The sequence below is a fragment of the Aspergillus tanneri genome (assembly GCF_003426965.1).
Source record: "Aspergillus tanneri strain NIH1004 chromosome Unknown AapTan_7_pilon_pilon_pilon, whole genome shotgun sequence".
In the NCBI taxonomy this organism is placed as follows: Eukaryota; Fungi; Ascomycota; class Eurotiomycetes; order Eurotiales; family Aspergillaceae; genus Aspergillus; species Aspergillus tanneri.
Genome location: NW_022984634.1, coordinates 92,536 through 117,139, shown reverse-complemented (window position 1 = coordinate 117,139; position 24,604 = coordinate 92,536). Strand labels below are relative to the sequence as shown.

At 48.5% G+C, this 24,604-nt stretch overlaps 6 protein-coding genes across 6 annotated transcripts; 3 read left to right on the top strand and 3 right to left on the bottom strand.

Moving 5' to 3' along the window:
* Nucleotides 1-1,389: 1,389 nt before the first annotated feature.
* On the top strand, nt 1,390-3,432 carry ATNIH1004_006653 (Dyp-type peroxidase; the record flags this gene model as incomplete). Its single annotated transcript, XM_033571280.1, has 8 exons — nt 1,390-1,436; nt 1,507-1,741; nt 1,803-2,197; nt 2,275-2,367; nt 2,421-2,531; nt 2,595-2,692; nt 2,760-3,065; nt 3,140-3,432. 8 exons carry the CDS (start codon nt 1,390-1,392, stop codon nt 3,430-3,432), a joined length of 1,578 nt encoding a protein of 525 aa, XP_033424595.1.
* Nucleotides 3,433-3,947: 515 nt separating this feature from the next.
* ATNIH1004_006652 (uncharacterized protein) lies at nt 3,948-6,149 on the bottom strand (the record flags this gene model as incomplete). Its single annotated transcript, XM_033571279.1, has 3 exons — nt 3,948-4,193; nt 5,471-5,780; nt 5,974-6,149. The coding sequence occupies 3 exons, from the start codon at nt 6,147-6,149 to the stop codon at nt 3,948-3,950; spliced, it is 732 nt and encodes a 243-aa protein (XP_033424594.1).
* An 827-nt stretch (nt 6,150-6,976) lies between these two features.
* On the top strand, nt 6,977-8,131 carry ATNIH1004_006651 (aromatic prenyltransferase (DMATS family); the record flags this gene model as incomplete). Its single annotated transcript, XM_033571278.1, has 1 exon — nt 6,977-8,131. One exon carries the CDS (start codon nt 6,977-6,979, stop codon nt 8,129-8,131), a length of 1,155 nt encoding a protein of 384 aa, XP_033424593.1.
* Nucleotides 8,132-10,177: 2,046 nt separating this feature from the next.
* Nucleotides 10,178-11,951, bottom strand: ATNIH1004_006650 (uncharacterized protein; the record flags this gene model as incomplete). Its single annotated transcript, XM_033571277.1, has 5 exons — nt 10,178-10,340; nt 10,591-11,120; nt 11,207-11,452; nt 11,513-11,523; nt 11,621-11,951. The coding sequence occupies 5 exons, from the start codon at nt 11,949-11,951 to the stop codon at nt 10,178-10,180; spliced, it is 1,281 nt and encodes a 426-aa protein (XP_033424592.1).
* Nucleotides 11,952-12,999: 1,048 nt separating this feature from the next.
* ATNIH1004_006649 (aromatic prenyltransferase (DMATS family)) lies at nt 13,000-14,360 on the bottom strand (the record flags this gene model as incomplete). The annotated part of the gene is made up of 2 exons (XM_033571276.1): nt 13,000-13,144; nt 13,207-14,360. The coding sequence occupies 2 exons, from the start codon at nt 14,358-14,360 to the stop codon at nt 13,000-13,002; spliced, it is 1,299 nt and encodes a 432-aa protein (XP_033424591.1).
* Nucleotides 14,361-15,522: 1,162 nt separating this feature from the next.
* On the top strand, nt 15,523-23,902 carry ATNIH1004_006648 (Type I Polyketide synthases (Type I PKS); the record flags this gene model as incomplete). Its single annotated transcript, XM_033571275.1, has 1 exon — nt 15,523-23,902. A coding segment is annotated over one exon (8,380 nt), but the record flags the coding sequence as incomplete, so codon positions are not given.
* Between the last annotated feature and the right edge of the window lie 702 nt (nt 23,903-24,604).

Genomic DNA, 24,604 nt, shown 5'->3' with positions numbered 1-24,604 from the left:
CTCATTAGCAATTGGTGCAGCAAAAGTACAGCTGCATGATGATCATGGTTCATCGAGGGGAATGTGCCATAACTAGTTCATCCCCGTGGCATTCAATGGGTGGAGCTCAGCCCGCCACGGAGACGGCCCGATCGCTCTCATCTTGAGCGAATCTCTAGGCACGGCAGTGCAAAATAGATCCACGCATCTTCCTGATTTTCCGTTGCCGGAAGAAGCAGTATCCACAGTTCAGCTGAAGCTCTAGTCACCACTTTTTTCTCCCACTCGAACCAACAATATCGGCAATCATTATTTCCACGGCCCTAGAACTTAGAAAGAACATGGCCGGAATAGGGCAATAATAGGTTACGGCAACTTGAGGAATGATCGGTCGGAACAATTCCAACTCCTCTGGAAAGCTATCCGGGCCATGGAATGACACATGTAATCCATGCCTATTGTAAACAAAAGTGGAGACCTTCAGGGCCCCCAGTGGATTGGCGATTAACCTCCACCAAGGAGGTTCGCCATTTTAGTCTGCTAGAGTGGATACTAGCTTCGTGCAGATGTGAGCTATAGAGTCGCCTAATGAAAACCTTTCTGGTCCGCATTTCAAAGTCAAGATTTTCATGCGACCATTGCCGGCTATTGGAGAACCATGCCGTCAGTATCTTGCATCTACGCACGAGCAATCAATCGCCTGCCGTGGTTGTTTCAGCCCCTCCTAGCGAGCGACTAGAATGTGGAGTGGATAAACACGGTTCGAATTAGGTGCAGCTAGGTAAGTAGCTGCTGAGGTCTTGAGATCATACGGCGCCAGAAATCTCCGCGAATGTAGCGAGTACTCTCATCTCTGGCGGCCTGGGCTATGTTGATCTCTGGTTTTGGACGAAGCGCTGACCGGTGATAATCTTCGAATTAGAAATTCCTCTAATTCACGACCCATGAAGGCTATGGATCTGCAAGGCAAGGCAATACGGAACGCGTATCTCTATCTTGTTGTCCAATGACCGGATAGGAGACGCAATCCACCCCCTCCCATCTTGCCCAAAAGATGCTCGTGCAACTGAATATGGTTATGATTGATCATTGATATTGAGTCTCAATATGTAGTGATGTCACTAACAGCAGTTCCTAAATGATGGCCATTATCGAGTATGCCCCATCTCCAATGGGCGGTCTGATCCAGTAGCTGAATGATACGTGCGGTTTAATCACACTACTGCATTGCCCCCCTCCCCATTCCTCGACTTCTGTGTTAGAAAAATGAGTGGGTGTTGGGTTCATAAACTGGCGTGTCACCTTATCTTGTCTTCCAGCTTTCCCGTCCCATCAGGTCTGCCCCGCGTGGTTCGAGAGTAACACAGTTTATTTTAAATCGCGTGCTCTTTAAAGGTTGAACTCGGCGTCATGAGTCTTACTCCAGCCCTCAAGGCAAATATCCAGGGAGACATTTGGTAAGTTCCCCTACCCGTCCCACGCTCATATATCGAAATTATCTTTCAAAAGTCTTACCTCCATCACCAGGCCCGGTCTCCCCAAGAGATTTCAAAGCTTTCTGTTTTTTCGCGTTCGAAACCAAGTTGATTTCAAAAACCGACTCAAGACGTTCATTCCCAAGATCACCACGGCGCAAGATGCCTGTGAGATGAAGGAGATAATCAAGCAGGAAAAGGATTTGGCTAAACAGAGAAAGAAATCAGCTAAGCTCAAAGCTTTGCCGGGAATCAACATTGCCTTTACCGCGACGGGTCTTGAAGCAGTAAGTCATCGTCGCAACTGTTTGCACTGGCGTTGAATTTTTATTGAGAAACACATCATAGCTCGGAGTATTCGTGCATCCCAATGATCAGGATATAGTCAAAAAGGACAGAGAGCTATCTAAAGTTTTCCGTGAGAAACAGCTCAGAGGTGGACTATTCGAAAAGGGGATGTTTGCGGATCTTGTCGGTGAGGGGTGGGACAACCCCCAGGAACTCCGAAAAGAATACCAGCCTACCAGTAATAACGAGAGGCTCATTGATGGTGTTATCACGGTGACTTCAAGCCTGAAGCCTGATCTGCTTGCGAAGGTCAGCGAGGTGAAGCAACATTTTCTGGCCGAGGAGGGGGCGCCTCTCAACGCGGATACATATGTCGTGAGCAAGGACCCTTCCATTGAGTTGACCCTGGTTAGAGATGGAAAGGTCCGTCCGGGCCTTGAGAAAGGAAAGGAGCAGTAAGTACTTACCCAATGCCTGAAAACCTACACATCTGGGTAGTCGACGGCTGAGCTAGGCTTACATTTCTGTTAAGCTTTGGATTCAAGGATGGAATCAGTCAGCCTCTTCTCGAGGGCTGGGACGAAGCGGTACCGAAGGAAAGAGAGCCAAAAGCTGTCAAGTCAGGGTAAGAGTGATGGAAGTCATTGAACTGAGGACTTTCAGACTGATGAAACGTAGAATGATCTTTTGCGGCCACGAGGGTGACGATATGAGCCAACCGGCATGGGCGAAAGACGGTAGCTTCCTTGTTTTCCGTGACCTTCAGCAACTTGTTCCTGAATTTGCGGAGTAGGTGTCCCACCTTTTATTGTTTTCTGTTCTGCGTTTTGTACTGATCAAATCCATCACTAGTTTTATGGAAGAAAATGCTGAGCACGCCCCTTTCACTCAGGACCACCCTAAGCCAGGCGAAAAGCTCGCAGCATATTTGATGGGAAGATGGAAGAACGGTTTGTCGCAACCAAAGAGATATACTCGGGATCCATGCATAGATTTACTGATTGAAACCACTTCCAGGGACTCCTGTGGATGAGTCTCCTCACGATGACTCTAACCCAGACCTCTTCGAATCAAACAACTTCGACTATCACCCCGTCGAAAAGCACGACAAGTGTCCTTTTGCGGCACACACCCGCAAGATGAGACCGCGAGCTGACTTGAATCACGACCATGCTGTCATTATTCGTCGTAGCATTCCGTATGGCGAGGAAGTCACGGCCGAGGAAATGACTGATCGAAAGTCGTCAAAAGATAATGAGCGTGGACTTCTGTTCGTGTGCTACCAGAGCGACATACGAAACGGATTCAACTTCTTGACTACCCGTAAGCAATTGAACTCCTGCATAGCGTGAGAGGATAAAGGGTTCTTCTTTAACACCTACTTTTTATTTCTACAGGCTGGGCAAGCAACCACCATTTCCCCGACCGCAAAACCAGTTTCGTTGGCGATGATGGCCCGGGTATTGATGCTATTGTTGGCCAGAGACTTGAGCATCACCCGCCTCGATCTATCGGTCTTCCTGATGGCAAGGACCCCACTGAGGCCCGCATGCCGCTGGAAAGCTGGGTAGTTCAAAAGGGAGGTGAATACTTCTTCGCGCCTTCTATCTCGGCGCTGAAGAAGGAACTGACGGGTCCTGGTTTCTTTGACCCAAAACAACTGCAGCGCCTTCGTGAGGCTAACACCTAATTATGGGACATCAGAAAGCTATGTCTATGGTGTATGTCATGCCACACGTGTCGAGATCCTTGAGGTAATCAATATATCCCGTGTTTAACTCCTATACTTCAGTAGATAGCATGAGACACGCATTATCTCCTATAGTGCTTTGAAGTCCGATTAAATTCAATATACGCAATCGTTCCCTAAGCTACTGGCTTAGTCCCTATTTGGTTAAACATAGACAAGCATGTTCATTAAATATGGCCTTTCGACTTCGGACGCACAACATGTAATAACCGGAGTTAAAGAAGGTCAAATAAATGCGATGAGGGGATTCTCCCCTAACACGGTTTTCCAGCCCACTAATGCGTATAGCTACCTTTCATTTACATATGCGTTTATATTGCCATGTCGGAACTGAGTTTTATACTTTCGCAGTATGGACGGCTCAAACGAATGGCTCTATATTCATCTGCACTAGCTTTTGGATCTTGTTGCCCTGAACATGCGAAGGCCTATATTTTTGCATTCTCAAGCCAAAGTCAGTCTTTTGCAAGCTCCAGCATTTCACCATTTGCATCAGCATAAGTGGGCGTCGGAATCATGTAGTCAGCAGCATCCTGCATAGGAATTTGCGGCCAGACGTAATTAGTGGATTCACTTTCGCAGTGCCGAGATCCTGGCTTGGTGCTGAGGCCATTGTTGGAAATTTGGCAGCACGATATATCACAAGGCTTGCGCGTGCTCGGCGTGCCATCCGTGTGGAAAGGAGTTGAAGCAGCGGCGGACTATGTCAAACCTATCAGAGAAAATAGAACTTCCGATGTGTGTTACATGAATGCTGCTTTTCGTGAATTATGAGGTGATCTGTAATGTGTAATGGCTAACATGTCCACGATGTATGTTTTGCGATTTATGGCCTATGTAATGCCTCAGCTAATCTAATCATGCATAATGAACGTTAGCATTGCCAACTTTGGAATCGAAGCTGTCGCGACATGTGCTTTTTATACCCGACCCGGAACCGTGAGCCTGCTTCATTTGTTGGAGCCGATGGTGATATCTCTCATGTTAGAGAAAATCTCCCCTCATTTAGTGGAGACCATTAAAGTCGACGGGTCTGGTCAGTCTGCTGCCCAAAAAGGGCAGAGTTCCCTAGAAATGAACGTGAAACAAATCCTCCTGTGTAGGTGAATATATAGCCACAGAGAGAGCTATATTAGTTCCCTTTATTATAATTTAAAAATTTATGCATCTCAGGGGTAACAGGGAGATATGAATCACGCATACAAACAATTCACTGGACCAGAGCTTTCTCCTGATACTCATCAAAAGCCTTGTCTTTAGGTATGCTGGCGCTGCGAGCCTGTTGTCCCCGGCGAACGCGACTGCGTAGTGTCTAGCGCGAAATGCCACATTCCCGCGTAATCTTCGCTGAATTCAGTTCTTTTTCGCGCTGGGTGGCTTCGCGGGCCTTGAGTACACGAGATTCATCTACTTTCGGCGCCTTTGGCATGGTGGGTGGATGGGATGAACGTCAAGAAGCTAGATGGGCCACCGAATTTTGGGTTTACGGTGTGGATTAGGTTTACGGTGTGGAGCACCTAAGCCATAAGCAGTGGGGCGGGCCACTGGAAGGCACTAATATAAGTTATTTACCTCGTAACACAGGTACCATCTCCGGAACCGCAGTATCCGATGCCTTGTCTTTGTAAACTCCGCTTATTCTTAGCTTAGCGTCGGAAGCAAGATCCTGGAACATGCTTGCAGTACGTCTCTTCCCACCAATGTTAATCAGTGGGACATCTAAGAGAGCAGTCTGGATGGAGAGTGGGCAAAATAGCAGCTGTGATAACACTAAGACCCTGGAGTCCACTGCATAAGCAGAACGAATGACGAGGAGAATGCTGATGCAAACATCATCAGGCCAATTATTAAACACTCGCCGAATGTAGTAAATCAGGGACCCTGGTAGGAGTACGGTAGCTTATGAGGGCTTGTAACAATGAAGTAGGGATATCACCGACAGACTTTGCATGGGCTGCTTGCCGAGAAAATCTCTCACCACCTGCTGGATGTGGCATAAGGTCGAGTCGTCATCGTGCTTCGCATCACGTATGGCCGGAACCCTGTCCATAAGCACGAACAGCGCTGCTGGGATGTACAGGTTTCCCTGGAGGATGGCTCGGAGGGCCTGTCTCCTTCCGCCGCCATTCACAATGTTGCTTCTGGATCCCAGTTTCCTCTTCTGAGCTGCGGCGCCAACCCATGAGAAGTCATACATCTCTGTGGTCGGCAGCTGTTCCCTAGTGGCCATCGCACGGTTTATCATATCCGATTTGTAGGTCACTGTTTCGAGGACATCATATCTCGCCCTGTCAGAATGACCGAAGGTCAGGCCAATTGGCACGCGATTGGCTTGTTTTGGTTCTACCAAGCTATTGGTTTGGAACAACTGTGGCCAATGGATGGGCAGGATTGAGGGAGGAAGATATCAAAGAAATGGATGAAGTAGGGCAACGTCAAATGTTTGCTCCGATAGCGCATGGAGTTCTACGTATGACCAACGCAACCGGATGTCGCAGAGGAGAAGACATCCCCGTGACTAAGTTGAACAGTTCCAGGAGACCCGCGTCGACATCCTGTTTATTGGAGAGCTCGACAATGGAAATATCCTCTGACTCTGGGATAGCATCAAAGACCTCATAGTCGACAAGGAGTTTGATGACGCTGATCCCTGCCATGGAACTACATAGCTTCATGAATGGACCCATCGACCTATCGTCACGTTCCTATATGCTCTGGTTTGTCTCAATGGTGTAGATAATATCATGAATTTGTGTCAATACGAGAAGGAGAGGCTAATGCGAAGAGAAGGGAACAGAAAGATTACCAGGTAGCTATGTGGAATATGCTTCGGGATGTATGGATTGCTAATTCTGTAATATGCATCATTTGAGCTATCCGATGGAGGGTTGATTCACTTTTTTCTTTCGATTTGTTTTTTCTTTGTTTTTTGCCCCTCCAGGCTTCAACTTCAAGTCTAACTCGCTGCTTCTAGCCCCCTTGAATACGACATGCATTCTGAATTAGGAGGTCAGAAAATCCTTCTGGCAGGGGTGATTGCAGGTGTGTATGTATGCGTGCACGTATGTATTATTTCGATGGAGGGATAAAGAGTCCACTTCTGCACTGTAACGGTTACAATTTACGAAGGGGTACGGATAATTGAATCGCTGGTTACTGCATACATTGAAGCATATCTACCTTTCATAGTTAGAGTGCTGTGTGTCTTCCACACTCACAGCCGGATGACATCAGTGTTGCACAATCGGACAGAAAGATTGGATGACAGAGCATAGTGAAGTGGATTAATCCAGAGAACGCGTATAAATTATCTCCTGTGAATGCGTATTGTAACTGTGCACGCGCAATCCTTGAGCTGGGTATTATCTTCCCAGACTGGAGGCAAGACCACATACACACTGACCCGCGCAGAAGCCCACATAAGTCTACGAGATCCCCCCTAGGACATCCTTATTCGACTTGACAAATTCTTAGCTGCTTCAAGATGCACTCAGAGCAGGCTGCCACCTTAGTACCGCTTGAGGTTCTCAGCCGAACATTCAATTTTAATGACCATGAGGCCAAATGGTGGGATACCACCGCACCGCTCTTTGCCAAAATGCTTATCAATGCCAAATACGATGTACACGCACAGTACAGGTTTCTGTGCCTTTATCGCGAGTTTGTTATTCCCAACTTGGGAGCGTATCCTACTAAAGGGACCCAATTGGGCTGGAAGAGCATGCTCACACGCTATGGACTTCCCTTTGAATTAAGCTACAATGTTTCTAAATCTCTCGTCCGTTTCGCCTTCGAGCCCATTGGCAGTCTCGCTGGTACCGAGCAAGACTTATTTAATACCAAGGCGATCGGTGAGACATTGCACAGATTTGGAAAAATTGTGCCAGGTCTCAACTTGGAATGGTACAATAGTTTCGTGTCCGATCTTATTGTCTCGGATAAAGAAGCCAAAATGGCCCGCAACACAACAATCCCATTCCGAACGCAGAGTGTCATTGCGGTCGACATGGAGCCAAACGGGGATGTGTTACTAAAAGCCTATTTCTGCCCTAGGATTAAATCTGTTGTTACCGACAAATCCAAGGAGAGTCTGATGTTTGACGCTATCCGGAAGGTCGATCATGACGGCCGTCTTGAGGTTCCGCTGTTAACTTTAAAGGAATTTTTGGCTTCGCGCGCCTCCGCGGCTAGAGGGCAAGATTCTGCCCTTATTGCGCATTTTTTTTCATGTGATCTTCTTCAGCCGTCCGAATCACGAATTAAAATGTACTGTTATGAGACCAAGCTGGACTTTGACGCCCTTACTAGCGACTGGACATTGGGGGGGAGGCGCAATGACCCACAGACATTAGCTGGCCTGGAACTGCTCAAGGAGCTATGGGACTTGCTACCAATCACTGAGGGGCGCAGCGAAGGTCCTCCCGGCTTCCATGAGCTTGGTACTTCACCTGAAGAACGCCTCCCGTTCATTCTGAATTTTGGCCTTTGTCCGGGGAATCCCATCCCGGAACCCCAGATATACTTCCCTGTCTTTGGTTACAACGACAAGGTTGTTGCTGATGCATTGAAGGCTTTCTTCCTGCGCGTGGGCTGGACAGACTTAGCCAACTCATACATGGCTAACCTGTGTGAATACTAGTGAGTTTTTTCTTTTTTTCTACCCCGGATAGTATGAAGAGAAAAACGTCACCTAACAGTTCAAAGTCCGGATGAGGATCTGGGCAACACAAACCACGCCCTAGCATGGATTTCGTACTCCTTCAAAAAAGGCAAGCCATATATGACTGTGTATCACTACAGCTATGGAACCTTTCAGAGTTTCTTAAAAAACTAGGCTGGGTGCGGGCAGTAGCAGGTTATTGCCAAGAAAGTATATTAGGGCTGGGTTCTTTATGCGCGGGTGGGAGTTTCATCTTCTATGTTCTCCTCAGAGTTTGGTTGGTCTACTGTGTATTAAATCTGGAAGGCGAAGGCCGTTAATCGGACTGTCGATTGGTACATGAACATTCTTTAGAACAATCCAATAATTGGCGTGGTCTGACCTCAAATCGGAAGATGTTGATCTTCGGTGGGGGTTTACATAACAAATACTACACTCGCCTCAGCTCAGATGCAAGAATGTGTCGAACACGAATGTCTTAGCATCATTAGAAAACACGAGGAGAGAAAGGGCCAAGGAAGTGAAGCTTTTAGGGCTGAAAACAACTAAGAAGAAGTCCAAATCGAAGATTGCCACCAGTGAGTCTTAGCTAGTCATTGTTCTGGCCGGTATTGATATATTGATGATGGCTGATTAGTGTTGTGTCAACCTGAGACGTACTGCTAACTCACATTTGGTTCTTCAGAATGTAAATTACAGCACTAGTGGTCACAAAATTTGATCCTCATATTCGTTATTTGTACTGAAGCAGAATACTATATAGGAGGTATTAATTAAATAGTTACAGGAATCAGATCGCTTGCTCAGTCTTGACAAGGCGTATATGAATTGGGTGCCAAGTCAACAGGTCGGAGGTCCTAACTATTCTTGAGCGTTATATTACCTTCACCCTGATACACGCTACACCTTATTAGGCTAGTCATATATCTATCTATACAATACCTTACATTACGTGTAACTTAACCACCACTTTACGGCCATTACAACAATTAGTTAGGAAGATCGTCTACGTATTCCGCATGGGACATGCATATATCCCTGTCCTGGTCGTTGCATATTTACCCACGTCAAATACGAACGCACGATGATGATGCTCAAATTTGCTTATTTTTATTTTACCCCTCCTTCGGAGTCCCCAATTTCATGAAGATCCACCCATTCATGCTTTGAACGTAGGCGAAATCCTCGACCTAGTCCATTGGCTGGGCCTAGACCTTGCAAGCCCTGCCCTAGCGTTCCTTATAAGGTTAATCCAGTGAACGCCTGTTGGTGTCGGTCACCTAGTTTCCGCCGTTAGCCGCATCAGAGAATCCTGTTCTATTCGAATCCATCAAGAACAGATCAGCCCACCAGCCCCTATCGCCACTCTTGTGTCTTGCTTCATTAATGCCCAGACACTCTCATTCGTCCAGTTTCTTCCCTCGGGAAATCTCTCCCTCTTTCTGCACTGTCAGATTGAGAAATCCATGGTCAGCCAATCAACAATATCTTACAGGCAGTCCTTCAACTCTCGGACCCCAAAGATGAGAGACATTATTGTCCAAAGCACAAGTGCTCACTGACAGTCTCTTCATACTCCGCTCGTGATGTTGATTGATGCCTTGCTTATTAGTCCGCCAATCGCATCAACTCTTATAACAGGTAGCTGGCTGACGCCACCGAGGATATCCGATTGGTCCGGTTTTTAGTGGCTCTTTGCGTGGTATATTGTAACCGAAGGAGGTTCCTATAGCTGGTGCCTAAATCAGAGATCCTAAGATATGGTTGCAACAAGGATAATACGAGCAAATCTAGCAAATACCCCAAACAAATATCCCAACATGAATCTATCCCTCGACAGTTAATCCCGAACGCTATGCCAGTCCTCGTATCCTCCCTTTTTCTACAATCGGGAATCTAAAGTCTGACACGAAATGTAGACTTCAACCCCCCTCTACATGGAACTTATCCTGAAAGAATGATCATCTTCGATCAAGAACCCACCCCTAGCTTAGCTCTTTGTCTGAATGGTCTGGTGAAATTCGCTCATTCTTCTTTTCCTCCACCATCAGGAGCCTCCATACATGTACTGGCTTGATCACTGTACGGAACGTCCAGGAGTATCCGGCCATAGACCCACCAGGTGCTCTGCGATAGATTCTTGGCTGTGTCTGTCAATGGCTGCGGAGTGATAGAGACCTGTTCAAAACTAGTATCGAAACACTATGCTGCGGGAATACGCATCAGAGGCAACAACCAATAGTCGAGGACAGGGCGAAAACAGGCCACATATCTGTGTATTTAGGGGATGAGACGCAAACTATCTTGGCCTCGTCAGAGAGGCTCGACATCAAATCTATGCCACTCTACACATCCCGTCCTCATCCCAATCCACACTCCCCACCCCCAACTTCACGACAAACAGGCCCTCTGGATCCCAGGCGTGTTTAATCGCATACAACCGCTCGTAGTTATCTTTGCCCCAGAACGCCTGACGGAAATCCGGCTCCCCCGGATTACCAATATTATAATACGATGCCATCCGATGATCTTCCAGCGCATACAGCTGCGGCATCTGGAAATGCGTCAGCTTATTTTGGACAGCCGCTTGCTCCTCCGCAGATGAAGTCGAAGAAAGACCCAGCACCAGATCGACAAAAAGCAGCGCCTCGCGGAAGGAAGGGTGTATTGCGCTCTGCACTGTGGCCCCGTTCTCACGGACCTTCCCAGTTACCATGCTAGCAACTTGGATGCCATCGCCTGGTCGGAGCTGGAGTTTCGAAAACGCCGTCGCCATCTGCGCCGGTCCCTCGGCGAAGAAGGCGTAGGATTCAGAGATTAGAACAGATCCGTGCAAGGTTCCAATCCCACCCCCGTAGATAAAACCGGGGTTTGCGGCCAATTTGGTGCTAATTTGTTCGATAAATTCGGACGAGGAGGTGTAGGGGATGTCGCCACTGTCAAAGATGCTCCCCACGGTTGATATAAACTGTGCATGGATGGCGTCAGAATTGGTTGCATTAATTATGTACGCCTCCATAGAGACAACCGCGGTCTGATTTTTTGGGGGAACACGTCGACTTTGACGAAGTTCCGGTTGGCGCTGAATTTGGGTATAGCTGCGTACAGCTCTGACACTACCGTCCAGAAATCTTCATCGACCGCTGTGATATTGCTGTCCATGGTGACATGCACCGCTGTGGTCGCGGGATAGACGCGAACAGTGACATCAACAACGACGCCAAAAGTACCGCCGCCACCGCCTCTCAAGGCCCAGAAGAGATCGGTGTTTTGGTATTCATTGGCAGTCACAATCTTGCCCTGACGTATTGAATTAGCGGTGATATCTCAGTGATAGATACTCCTTCGTGTGTCTCTCACCTCGGCCGTCACTAAACTGCACCGCATTATCCGATGCCAATCCAAGAGCAGGACTCAGCATCGACAGGCCACCTCCTTGGATGAAACCGCCCGCCACGCCAACAGTACTACACAATCCCGCAATAGCTGTGTATCCCCCGGCCGCTGCAGCCTCATAGAGTTCGCCACCGAGAATCCCCCCCCCCAGCGTCACAGCAGGCCCTACACCTGGTTCATCCTTGCTTCCAACAGGGTTAAAATCCTTGGCGTAGTTGATATACTTCAGCCGGTGTGTCGCGATCTGAAATGACCCTGGCGCGCTCGGCCGACCCGTTAGGTCGTGGCCTGTATTTTTGGTGACAGGACGCAGTCGTCGATCTCGCGCAAACCGCACCGCTGTCTGGATCTGTTCGGGGTCTCCGTCAAGGCCGAGTACAGGGCGATCCGACCCTGATCGCATGGGGTGGACTTTGTGTGTTTGCTGGAAATATAGCAATACTGGTCTTTTTCCGGCCAACTTTCCCAGTTGGTGTACTGCAGTGCTCCTGAAATTGATTGTTACATAAATATATATACAGTATACGAAAAGAGAGTAAAGGGGAGTGGGCCCACCAGGTTGTCTACCTCGCCAAACGGAGTCATTGGATGCGCTCTTTACGTACTCGCAAACCTTGTTGTCAAAGGTACCCTTGTGGCAAACATAGCCTACAGGTCGGACATGGACTAAGTTGCCCTGGATGGAGTGGTTGAGAGCCTTCCAGTCCTCGTCCGATGGCCAGCATGTGTCGCCCATGCCGCAGCGACAGTCATCCCAATTGGCCGCGCTGCCTACGCTGGGGAATGCACGTACGTGTAGAAGAAAGGGAAGGAAAAAAAAAAAAAACGAAACATATCAATGTGTCAGGATATAGTGGAAGATAGGAAAATAGCTCCTGACAGAGTGAGTAATGATGGTCAATTTAATGGTTCTGGTCTCATTCTCTCCATCTATGATGTATTCATCCATCAATTTATTCATATTCTCGAGCCCTGGATGCAGTACGGGGGCGGTGGATCTTCACTGCGGTTGAGTACAGATTGGTTGCGTTTCGAGATTCCCCTGGCCCGTATTCCACGAGCGAGATTAATATCACACGAGGGCTAGCCACTGTAAACAGAAAGGCTGAATAATAGTCCAGCTCCTGGCCATCTTTCTGGATTGTATCAAGACACCCCACAGACACGCGGAGGTGAGTTTTTGGAGACTGGCTTGCTTAGCCCAAACAATTTAATATACTCCTATGGTAGATACTGAAGATCTACCTTTCCCCTCGTATAATCAATATATTGTTACTTGATTAACGTTCGAAAGACACGAAATCTCCCTTCAATGGACTGGTGTGAACATCACCAGCCATATCGTATATTTCTACCTATTTCTACAGTATGACCTCGGTCAAATCCGCCGTAGAAAACAATGAATTATCTCGAATTATTGTTTATAGTGATAGCTTACTTTGCGTCTATACTCAAAAATTTGTCAATAATGTGCCAGCCGCATTACGTAAAGCCTCAAATGTATGTAAGTAGACACTCATATAGGGCTTATTCGACTTAGAGGAGTACGAAACCCACGCTTGCAGATGGTTCGTCTCGGCCATGTCCAGCTCCGGGCTGTGGTATCCGTCAGCGGGGCGTTCCCAGTGATATATTCGGGGAAAGCAGGGAAAGCTTACTAGTATGAGGCCAAGTCAGACGAATAAGTCTTCGCAAGACCCGCGTAGCCCACGTCCTTGAAGAATGTTGTGAGCCCGTCGGCAATTGCTTTGTCGTTTTGGCCGAACGCGGGGAAGTAAATTTGGGGTTCGGGGAAGGGCTTGTTAGGGGATAGGCTAAAATTGATAATAAAGGGAAGTTGTTCTTTGGGGGACTGTCCGGGCTCGTAGAAGCAATTGGGAAGGGGACAGCGGCCCTCAGTTACTGGTAGCAAGTCCCAGAGCTTCCTGAGTAGTTCCAGCCCAGCCAACGTCTCGGCATCGTTGAGTCTGCCGCCCAGCGTCCAGATGCCCGCAATGGAGTCAAAGTCAAGCTGGATTTCAAAACAGTAGACTTTAATTCTAGATTCTGAGGGCTTGACAAGGTCACACGAAAGAAAATGAGCGATGAGAGTGGGACTCCGTTCTGCCATGAATTCCTCCAACACTGCCAATGAAGCCGCCAGTTGGCCATCCGGGTCCGCTTTGCGTATCGCATTGAACATCAGTTGTTCCTTGGGCGTACCAGTGGCAATGGACTTGATGCGAGGGTAGATATATGTCTTTAGCATGATATCGCCATTGGGGCCCAGGTCCGCCGCAAGTTTGTTTTGGGTTTTGAACACTGGGATGGGATTCTTATCCCGAATAGATTGGACGTCTTCCGCGGAGACAACTAGCTCCCTGACGAAATGATTGAACCATTCAAGGTCCAGCCGGGGAATGACGGTTTTGAGCTGATTCAACACAGGCCCAATCGCCTGGGCATTGAATGGATCTTCCTCTGTGCCGGTGCGAGGGCCTAGAGGCTCAAACGCAAAACGGAGGAGCGACTTGGAATAGTTGAAGCTTAATTCAAACGGCAGTCCAAAGCGTGTCAAATGGCTTTTCCAGGGCATCGGCTCCCCTTTGGTGGGGTACGGGCCCAAGGCCGGGATGATGAAGTCGCGGTGGAGGCACAGGAACTTGTACTGCGCATGCACATCATAATTGGCACCGGCCATCATGGTTGCAAACATGGGTGCGGTGCTTTGCCACCATTTGGCTTCGTCGGCACTCTTGAAGTTGAAGCTCTGGCTAAGAACTTGAACTGGCATCGGCAGCTGAACTGCGACATTGCTCGGATCGCGGGCCATGGTGAAATGCTTGGGGGTCAATCCTCGATCCTACCTAATTTCTGCGAACGGAATGATTGTGGTTGATATATGTGAAGGCGTGGGCTTAACAGTTCAGGACCGACAGACAATCCGGAGAATATGCCGCATGAATGCCTGGATTTCTGACATTATCCTTTCTCCGATGCCCTTGTGGTTCTGCAGCCTGTGGGCCCAGTAAGAGGCTGCAAGATTGTTCAGCCCCAAAGAAGCTAGGGCTGTTTTGGGGAACTTCAGGGGTTTCAATATGGTATTTTCATGTTTGCAGAAGGATCGGCGCCTATGCAGCGGGGGCTGTAGAGAAATACGAGGTTGCAGTTCTAGGTACAGGGAGTCAATAAAATATTTTTTTGAGTTCGACACGGTCACTGGACTCCCAGGTCCTCCACACCGTGAAACATCTTTGGAGCATCATAGGTAAGCTCATCCTTCTCGATCAACAACCCCCGGCCTATCACGTGTCCTGCTGCAACAATTGCTGCCACCCTACTTGCATTCTTCCACATTCCCATCCTCGTTCTATTTTCAGCGTCGTTTATTGTCTTATAATGCCAGATCTCACCTGCAGCCAATCGGCCATGCTTCAGCTACAGCCCCTTCGTTCAGCGACCCACAGACACTGATTCATCATTGCCAAATGTACAGTCACAATACTTGCTTCGGTGCCACCCGCCTGTGTTGCTTGATTGACACCTTGGCAGTCAGATTCCGTGTCGATTCGGTGTCCGTCTGGGGCTACCGAGGATCCCCGACGTTCCTATGGTTTATCGCGGCACAATCCTAACTATATCCGATAATGCTTATGTTGGAGACTCAAATTGGAGGCCCATAGTAAGAAACTGGGCCCGAACAAGGATAATACGAGGACCAACGTATTCCTCAGACCATACTCCAAGAGTAGGTCCAGACCCGGTAGTGTCGGGGATGGCATGCCTGGCGAGACTGCGACTTTAAAGTAGACAGAATGGCAAATTTCATGAGGTAAGAGAGAGATCTGTATTCGCTTCTGTGGTGAATCCTCATATGAGCTGCCTCCGTCACATCGAACCCGTCGGAACAACAGAAAGCAAGTTTACGTCCCAGACCTTTTTTATTTAATCTTTCCTTGGTCAATACCCCAGATTGGGACTTTCGACCTCTGGCCATGGGTGAGCCTATTGCTATCGTTGGCAGTGCTTGTCGATTCCCAGGTAGTGCTACATCGCCCTCAAAGCTTTGGGATCTCCTTCATGAACCGAGAGATGTGCTGAAAAAGTCCGCTCCTGGACGACTGAACCTTTCTCGCTTCTACCACCCCAATGCAGAACACCATGGAAGCACCAATGTTCCGAATTCCTATCTTCTCGACGAGGATCATCGTCGATTCGACGCCAGCTTTTTCAATATCAACCCGGCTGAAGCAGACGGCATGGATCCACAGCAGCGGATTTTGCTAGAGACTGTGTATGAGTCGATGGAGGAGGCCGGGTACACGCTTGAACAGATGCAAAACTCCCAGACCGCGGTCTATGTGGGAGTCATGACGGGGGACTACTACGATATTCAGACACGCGATCTAGAGACTGTTGACCGATGGTATAGTACCGGCACAGCGCCTAGCATCTTGTCGAATCGGATATCTTATTGCTTTAATCTGAAAGGCCCTTCAATGACCATCAACACTGCTTGCTCCAGCTCGCTGGTCGCTCTTCATCAGGCTGTCCTGGGTCTTCGGAGCGGCGAGTCAAAAACTGCAATTGTGACCGGAGTCAACGTGATTCTTGACCCCGCACTCTATATTGGCGAATCAAAGCTTCACATGCTATCCCCTACATCGAGATGTCGCATGTGGGACAAGGACGCTGATGGATATGCGCGCGGCGAAGGATGCGCATCCATTATCATCAAGCCGTTGATCCAAGCTGTGGCCGATGGCGACAATATTGAGTGCGTTATTCGAGGGACCTCGGTCAATTCGGATGGGCGTTCGCCTGGTATCACCATGCCCAGCCCCGAGGGCCAGGCCTCATTAATGAGGCAGGCGTATCAAAACGCAGGCTTGGATCCTGTGAAGGATCGATGCCAGTATTTTGAATGTCATGGCACTGGCACCCAGGCAGGAGACCCAGTCGAGGCTGAGGCGATTCAAAAGACATTCTTTCCGGAGGGCACCGAATTCAGCGTCAAGGACAAGATGTATGTGGGCTCAATCAAAACGATCATCGGCCACCTTGAGGGTTGTGCCGGCCTTGCAGGCATTCTCAAGGCAGCAATGTGCATCAAGAACCGTACAATCAGCCCCAACCTTCATTTCAACGAGCTGAACCCTAATGTCGCTCCCTTCTGTGACCACTTGAGGATTCCACTACAAAACACCCCGTGGCCTGATGTTGCCCCTGGATCTCCACTGCGTGCGAGTGTCAATTCTTTTGGGTTTGGCGGAACGAACGCACATGCAATAATTGAGGGCTATACTCCTTCTACTTCAACCGATACTCTCTCCCATTGCAGACTGAGTAGTGCGGATAGAGAAGCTGTAGGACCATTGATATTCTCTGCCCAGACGAGAGTCTCCTTGCTGTCAAATATTAAGAATGCTGCGAACTACATCAGGTCTAATCCGTCACTTAATCTCCATGACCTTGCATGGACTCTGAGCACAAAGCGGACGGCGTTTCCTGTAAAGTTGTCCTTTGCTGGTGCTGATCGGGAGGAACTTTTGGCCTGTATGGAGGCTGCCGTCCATGTGGGTGAGGCAGCCCCGGACAGCGAACTGGGCAAATTTACCCGCCCCAGTCAAAGCGAAGCGTGCCGTATCCTTGGTATTTTCACTGGCCAGGGGGCGCAGTGGGCAACGATGGGGCGTGACTTGATCAATTCATCTGACCTATTCCGAAGATCTATCGAGAACTGTGAAAACTCCTTAGCGAATCTGCCTGACGCTCCTTCGTGGTCTCTAAAGGACGAGATTATGGCCAATGAAACATCAAGGTTATCGGAAGCTGCTATCAGTCAACCACTGACCACAGCCATTCAAATAGCCGTCTATGATTTGCTATATGCTGCCGGAGTCAACCTTAGCGCTATTGTTGGGCACTCTTCTGGAGAGATTGCTGCTGCGTACGCCGCTGGGATTATCTCCGCCGAGGACGCCATAAGGATTGCCTATTATCGCGGGCTGCATGCAAAGCTAGCGCAGAGTAAAGATGCGAAACAGCCAGGTGCAATGATGGCTGTTGGGTTGCCTCTTGATGCTGCAAGGGAATTCTGCTCTCAACCTTCGTTTTCTGGGCGTATGGTTGTTGCAGCAAGCAATGCCCCTAGCTCAGTAACCTTATCAGGGGATGCCAATGCCATAAGTGAAGCAAAAGCTGAACTTGATCAGAGGAATATATTTGCACGACTCCTCAAGGTTGATGCAGCCTACCACTCTCACCATATGATCCCATGTGCTAATCCTTATCTGACGTCGTTGAAAGCCTGCAAGATCCAGGTCAAACAGCCCAAGCAGGGTTGCACATGGTTTTCCAGTGTGCGGGGGAATAAGGCTTTACTTGGTCACGAAATTACAGAGGTAAAAGACCAGTACTGGGTGGATAATTTGACCAGCCCCGTACTTTTTTCGCAGGCCGTCACCCAAGCCATTCGGACGAAAGGGTCATTTGACATTGTCATTGAGCTCGGACCCCACCATGCTCTCAAAGGTCCAGTCTTACAGACAGCGAAGTCAATCGTCAACAAGGAGGTACCATACGTATCTGTCCTCAAACGAGGATCGAATGACGTTGAAGCTGCTTCCTCAGCCATGGGATTTGTCTGGCAGCACCTGGGGCCTCGTTATATTGACATTGATCGATATTGCCGCGCTATTAGACAACATCAACCAAGAATGCTGAAAGGATTGCCTAGCTACTCGTGGGACCACAGTAAGGAGCACTGGAAAGAATCTCGGATCTCACGTAGATATCGCCTTGATGATCAACAGCCACATCCGCTACTGGGGAGACGGGCCCCTGACGACTCGCAAAACGAGGCGCGCTGGAGAAATATTTTGCGCTTAAATGAGATCCCATGGCTAAAGGGGCATCAGTACCAAGGACAGGTGCTTTTCCCCAGTTCATGCTACATTACTCTTGCAGTCGAGGCCGCCAGATCTATTGCTGCAGGGCAGTCCATTGCGCTTATTGAAGTTCATGATATCAACATAGCTAGGGCATTGACTTTGGAAGAAAATGGTCCCAGCATTGAATGTGTTACTACCTTGAGGCTATCTTCCAGTTCTTCGAAGACAAGACTTGAGGCAGACTTCTCGTGTGATCTAGGTTCCGATCAAGTTACGACCCTGGACCGATCGTGTACTGCCCGTGTTTCTATCCATTTAGGGAGTCCATCTACAGATGAACTACCACCGAGGTTACAAAGTCAGTCTAATTTGGCACCAGTCGATATAGACGCCTTCTACGAGCTACTTGAGTCCATGGATCTTCGATATACTGGGCTCTTCAGGGGTATTAACTCAATGAGCCGGAGTCTCGAATACGCCACTGCATCTGCGTCGTGGCCAAAGGATGCTCTCAGAGGATATTTGTTCCACCCAGCAGCTCTGGAGTCTTCTTTTCACTCAATTATAGGCGCTTTCACCTCGCCGTTCAGCAATTCTCTTTGGACAACATATTTCCCTGTTAATGTACGCCGGGTCTCTATAAATCCAAATATTCTCTATGAGTCTGCCTCTGGGGACGTACAGTTCGAAGTTGACGCAAATGTGACAGCGTCCTGTGTCAATTTCATAGAAGGAGACCTTTCGCTGTTTAACAAGGACGAGAACCCGATCGTCCAGATAGAAGGGCTGACTTTGAAGTCCTCCGGGGGGGCGAATTCCTCGAATGATCGCAGACTGTTCTCACACACTGTGTGGGAGAGTGATCCGTTCGGGTCCTCTGTCGAGATGAATCAGCCCCAACCCGAACTAGAGGAAAAGCAAGTACTGGAACTCGTGGAGAGAACAGCACTATATTATTTCCGGCGTGCTCTACGTGAGATTCGACCTCGTGAGATTTCTGGATTTAAAGACAGTCGCAAAGCCTTCTACAACGAAATTCGACATGTCGTGGAAACAGTTAAAGAGAATGGACATGCTACCGCAAGCCCGAAATGGCTTGACGATTCAGAAGAATACATTATAAGCATGTTCCAAAAGTTCCGCGGACAGGCCGAGCTGGAGTTGTTGCATCCAATTGGCCAGGCTCTGCCAGCTATTTTGCGTGGTACCACTGACCCTTTTGAGAAGCTATTGGAAGATGACGTTTTGGACCGCTGGAACATCTACGGTACTACGTTCCGTCCAATGTGCAAGAGCATGTGTGATTTTATCAAGCGTGTCGTACATAAACACCCTCATATGGACATCCTCGAGATTGGGGCAGGGACTGGCGGAGCCACGAGACAAGTGTTAGAAGCAATCGGGGATAAGTACACATCATATTGCTATACAGATATCTCTGCAGACCTAGTTGAAAAAGCCACTGAGAAGTTCCCTCACCATGCACGCAAAATGGAGTTCAAGGCCGTCAATATTGAAAGAGATGTTGTTGAACAGGGTTGTGAAGTGGGTAAATATGATATGGTCATCGCTGGCAATGTCCTTCACGCAACACACAACTTAAGTGAAGCCCTTCAACAGACACGATCTCTATTAAAGCCTGGTGGCTACCTCGTCCTGCTGGAAATCACTGGCGAGATGATGCTTTTCCTACTGTGTGTCATGGGTTGCGTCCCAGGGTGGTGGCCTCGATATGACGAAGGCCGGCAACGCCAGCCAGGGGCCTCGCCTACGGAATGGGATAAACTCCTGCGCTCAGCAATGTTTTCCGGTGTCGATGGAATTGCCCACAACTTGCCGGATCCAGTGGCCCATTGTTTCTCGGTGATCGTCTCACAGGCTGTAGATAACTCGTTGCTGATGCTTCGCGAGCCGGTAGTACTGAGGAGCTTAGAGCCGACAGCAAAGCAGGTGCTAATCCTTAGTGGAAAAACGCTGCCAGTGTCCCGTCTAGCGTATAACCTGAAAAATCTCCTTACTTCGTCTGGTGCTTCGGTCAAGGTCGTGGACAGCATTGAAGGGTTGAGTAAGGATGGTCTAGGTGCTGAAACATCTGTGATATCTGCTACTGAACTTGATAAGCCGCTATTCGCCAACAAAGTCACGTCAGAGAGGCTCGTTGCGCTACAAGATTTATTCAGGAATGCGAACAACATCCTCTGGCTAACCGCTGGGCGTCTGTCCCATCAGCCACATCTGAATATGACCGTAGGACTTGGACGAGCGATTGCTTCTGAGCGACCAGATGTCAGTCTTCAATTCTTTGATGTCTCAGATATTGCCTCGTTGTCTCCCACATCTATTCTAGAAGCATTCATGCGACTTGCGTGGTCGCGACGGGCAGAAGTTACTGGTGGTAATATACTGTGGACAACTGAACCCGAAGTCCACTATGATGGTCAAAAAATATTCATACCACGTCTCCTGTTGGATGATGCTGCAAACGAGAGGTATAATGCTTCCCGTCGACCATTGTCTCGAGAAGTGTCTATGGACCAACAACTCCCGGTTGAGATCAAACTCCATACTACAGGTGGGGATGAATTAGTGTCTGTGAAAGAATCTTCCAGACATTACCAAGAAACGGCAGGCTATGTGAAAGCCAAAGTGAAGTTTTCAATTCCACTCCTCGGGCACGTCTCAAAAAGGTCATTCATGTGGCTTGGTACCTTATACAACGGGAAATGCAAAGCCATTGGCATCTCGGAACACGACTCCTCGATTGTTCAAGCGAAGCTAGACGACATACACATCCTACCGGGCGAGGTAGAAGCTAACCCTGAATTTCTGAGGGCTGTTGCTAGCCATTTAATTGCTAACATAATAGCTGCTTCTGCAGGCCCTGACGGTGCTACTCTTTTGTACGAGCCTCATGGCATCCTTGCTACCGCCATCAGCAGGAGTAGTCACTGGCACGGACGTCAAGTCTATTTTGTATCCAAGTCGGTGAAAACCGAAGCAGGGTGGATACCAATCCATCCACGATCTTCTCGCCGTGCAATTGAAAGGGCTTTACCAAAAGGAGTGACTTCCTTTATTGATCTATCCGTGTCGACTGATGACCAAGTAAGGCCAATTCTATCTAGCATCTACGGCAGGTTGCAACAGGTAGACTACACCATTAATAAGGAGTGTGTGTCTCTTTCCGAAAGAGAACTTATTGGCGAGGCCTTTACAGAGGCAAAAGCTACCTCGGCCAACTTGGTCCTAGACTCTGCAGTTGTCCTCACTGTCAATAAGCTCTGTGGGTTATCAGCCTCAACCTATGCCTACCCTATGGTTATAGACTGGGATACGTCGACTCGAATGTCTGTGGAAATCGAACCCGTCAGCGCAAATGCATTATTTTCATCTTCCAAGTCCTATTTCATGGTTGGAATGACCTCCCCGCTAGGGCTGTCAATTCTCTCCTGGATGGCAAGAAGCGGAGCCCAATATTTTATTCTTACTAGCCGAAAGCCACATATTGACCCGCTTTGGCTTGACGAGATGTATGCTCTTGGGGCTTATGTGAAGGTTATGCAGATGGATGTGGCCGACAAAGAATCTGTTCGTTCCGTCTACGCAGATGTACATGAGACGATGCCACCAGTTGTTGGAGTGTGCAATGCTGCAGGTGTTCTTTCCGACAAGATGTTTGACAATCTGTCCGTCGACGACTTGGAGTATGTATGGGGACCAAAAGTCCACGGCACAATGCATCTCAATGAGTTATTCTCCGAACCTTCGTTGAATTTTTTCATCTTATTCTCGTCTCTTGGGTCTGTAGTTGGTACTACAGGAAATTCAAGCAGTCACGCTGCACACTTGTTCATGTCGAGTGTGGTGCAGCAGCGCAGACAGAAGGGATTGGCTGCTTCCATTATCAATATTTCCATGGTTGTTGATTCTGGATATGTTGCAGAACAAGGAAAGGATATGATCCAGAGTATGAAGAACCAGGGGCATGCACCTTTGTCTGAAGCAGATTTTCTTCATTCTTTTGCAGAGGCTGTTGTTGCAAGTAATCCTCAATCCACGAGAAGTTCCGATATCGTAATCGGATTGGAAATGGCAAAACAATCTGCATTGGATCAGGCAAGACCCCCATGGTACTCAAATCCTCGTCTGTCTCACTTTGTCAGCAATAGCCCAATTCAAGTAGAGAAACGGCCAATATCATCGTCGAAGTTGAGCACAAGGGAACGCCTTCAGAGTTCCCAGTGTAAGCAGGATGGCGTCCAGACACTTCTGGGCTGCTTCTCAGAAAAGCTTGGGACGATGCTCCGCCTTCCGGCGAGCGCTGTTGATACCAATGTTCCGCTTCTAGATCTTGGTTGCGACTCATTGTTAGCCGTTGAAATCAGAGCATGGTTTATCGAAGAGATTGATATTAGTGTTCCAGTGCTTAGTGCCCTGCAAAGTACCGCGGCAGAGCTCTGTTCTGAAGCCGCTGGACAATTCTGGGCACCGAAGACGACCCAGCCACCTGAAGAACAGCATGAAGTGCACATCGCTGGCACTTGTACTCCGACCACCATGGACTTCAGGGAAAGCGAGAGTACAACGTCAGCATCAGAACTAGATACAGGCAAAACAACACCAGTCAGCACTCCATGGGAGAATGTGTCCAGTGAGTTTGCCAGTTCTAGCGTCTCTCAAGGTTTTAAACGTCTCGGTCCGATGTCCCACTCCCAGTCACTGATCTGGTTTTCGAGCAATTACACCAATTCGACTCAATATAACATCGTTTTTTCCTATCAGACCAAGGGAAGCTTCCAGCTGGAAAGATTTAAGCGGGCCCTTAGGCAGGCTGTTTCCCGACACGAGTCGCTGCGCACGGCGTTCTTCGCAGACCCTATCTCTGGTGAGCTAATGCAGGGTGTATTGGAACATCCTCTGCCGTACTTTAAACATGTCAATGCCACAGATCCAGCAGCTGTGTCACGGGAGTTCGAAAAGGAGGAGATGTATGAGTGGAGATTGGAACAGGGCGAGGTCTTCAGAACTACTGTGGTCTCTCTCGAGTCCGGTCAACACACTGTCATCTTCAGCTACCATCACATTATTATGGACGGTGTTAGCTGGTCGCTCTTTCTGCGTGACTTGAAACACGCCTATGAGAAGAAGCCAGCACCAGCAGACGTTACGCAATACCTAGACTATTCAATAATGCAACACCAGGCCATCCGAGATGGTGCATTCAACCATGAGTTGAAATACTGGAAACGAGAGCTATCTCCATTGCCGGACCCGATGCCACTCCTCCCATTCGCCAAGGTGAAGTACAGAATGGCGACTGATAATTACAATTCCCATACCACAACCAGAGAAATTGGAGCTGATCTGGTGGACAAGATCAAGAAGACAAGCCAGACACTCCGAGGTACGGGCTTCCACTTCTATCTTGCAGCCTTGCAGGCATTATTCGCGAGAATGCTGAACATCGAGCACATGAGCATCGGTATAAGCGACGCAAACCGCAAATCGGAGCGGTATGCTAACACTGTAGGGTACTTCATTAATTTGCTGGCCTTGATATTCCACGTCAAGCCAGACGACGCCTTCTCCAGTGTATTCCAACAGACATGTCCAAAGGTCCTATCCGCGTTGGCTCACTCTTCCACACCCTCTAACCATATTATCGATAGTCTCAATATTCAGCGAGATGCTGCTTACACGCCCCTCTTCCAAGTTGCAATTAATTATCGTGTTGGGGAAATGAACAAGATTCCAATGGGTGACGCTGAATTAGACTATCAGCATAGTATACCAGGGAACGCACCTTATGACATGGCGTTCCATGTTACTCACGGTGCGGATGGATCCTGCAGGTTGGATCTTACTTGCCGTGACTATTTGTACACGCCTCAAGATGCAGGTATAGTCCTGGACACGTACATCGGCCTACTTGATATCTTTGCAACGGATCCTTCCGTGTCTGTTCGCAAGGATTCCCCTTCCCTGTCTTCCAGTGCCGCGAAGCAGATTTCTGTGCGACATGCTCAACGTCAACCGATTAGATGGCCAGTCACGATGTCCACACGGTTCCAAGACATGGTTAACAAATGTGGAGATCGAATTGCCATCACCGATGAAACTGGGAAATTTAGCTACTCACAACTTGCTTCGAACCGGAACCGTATTGCCAATGCCCTTATTGAAA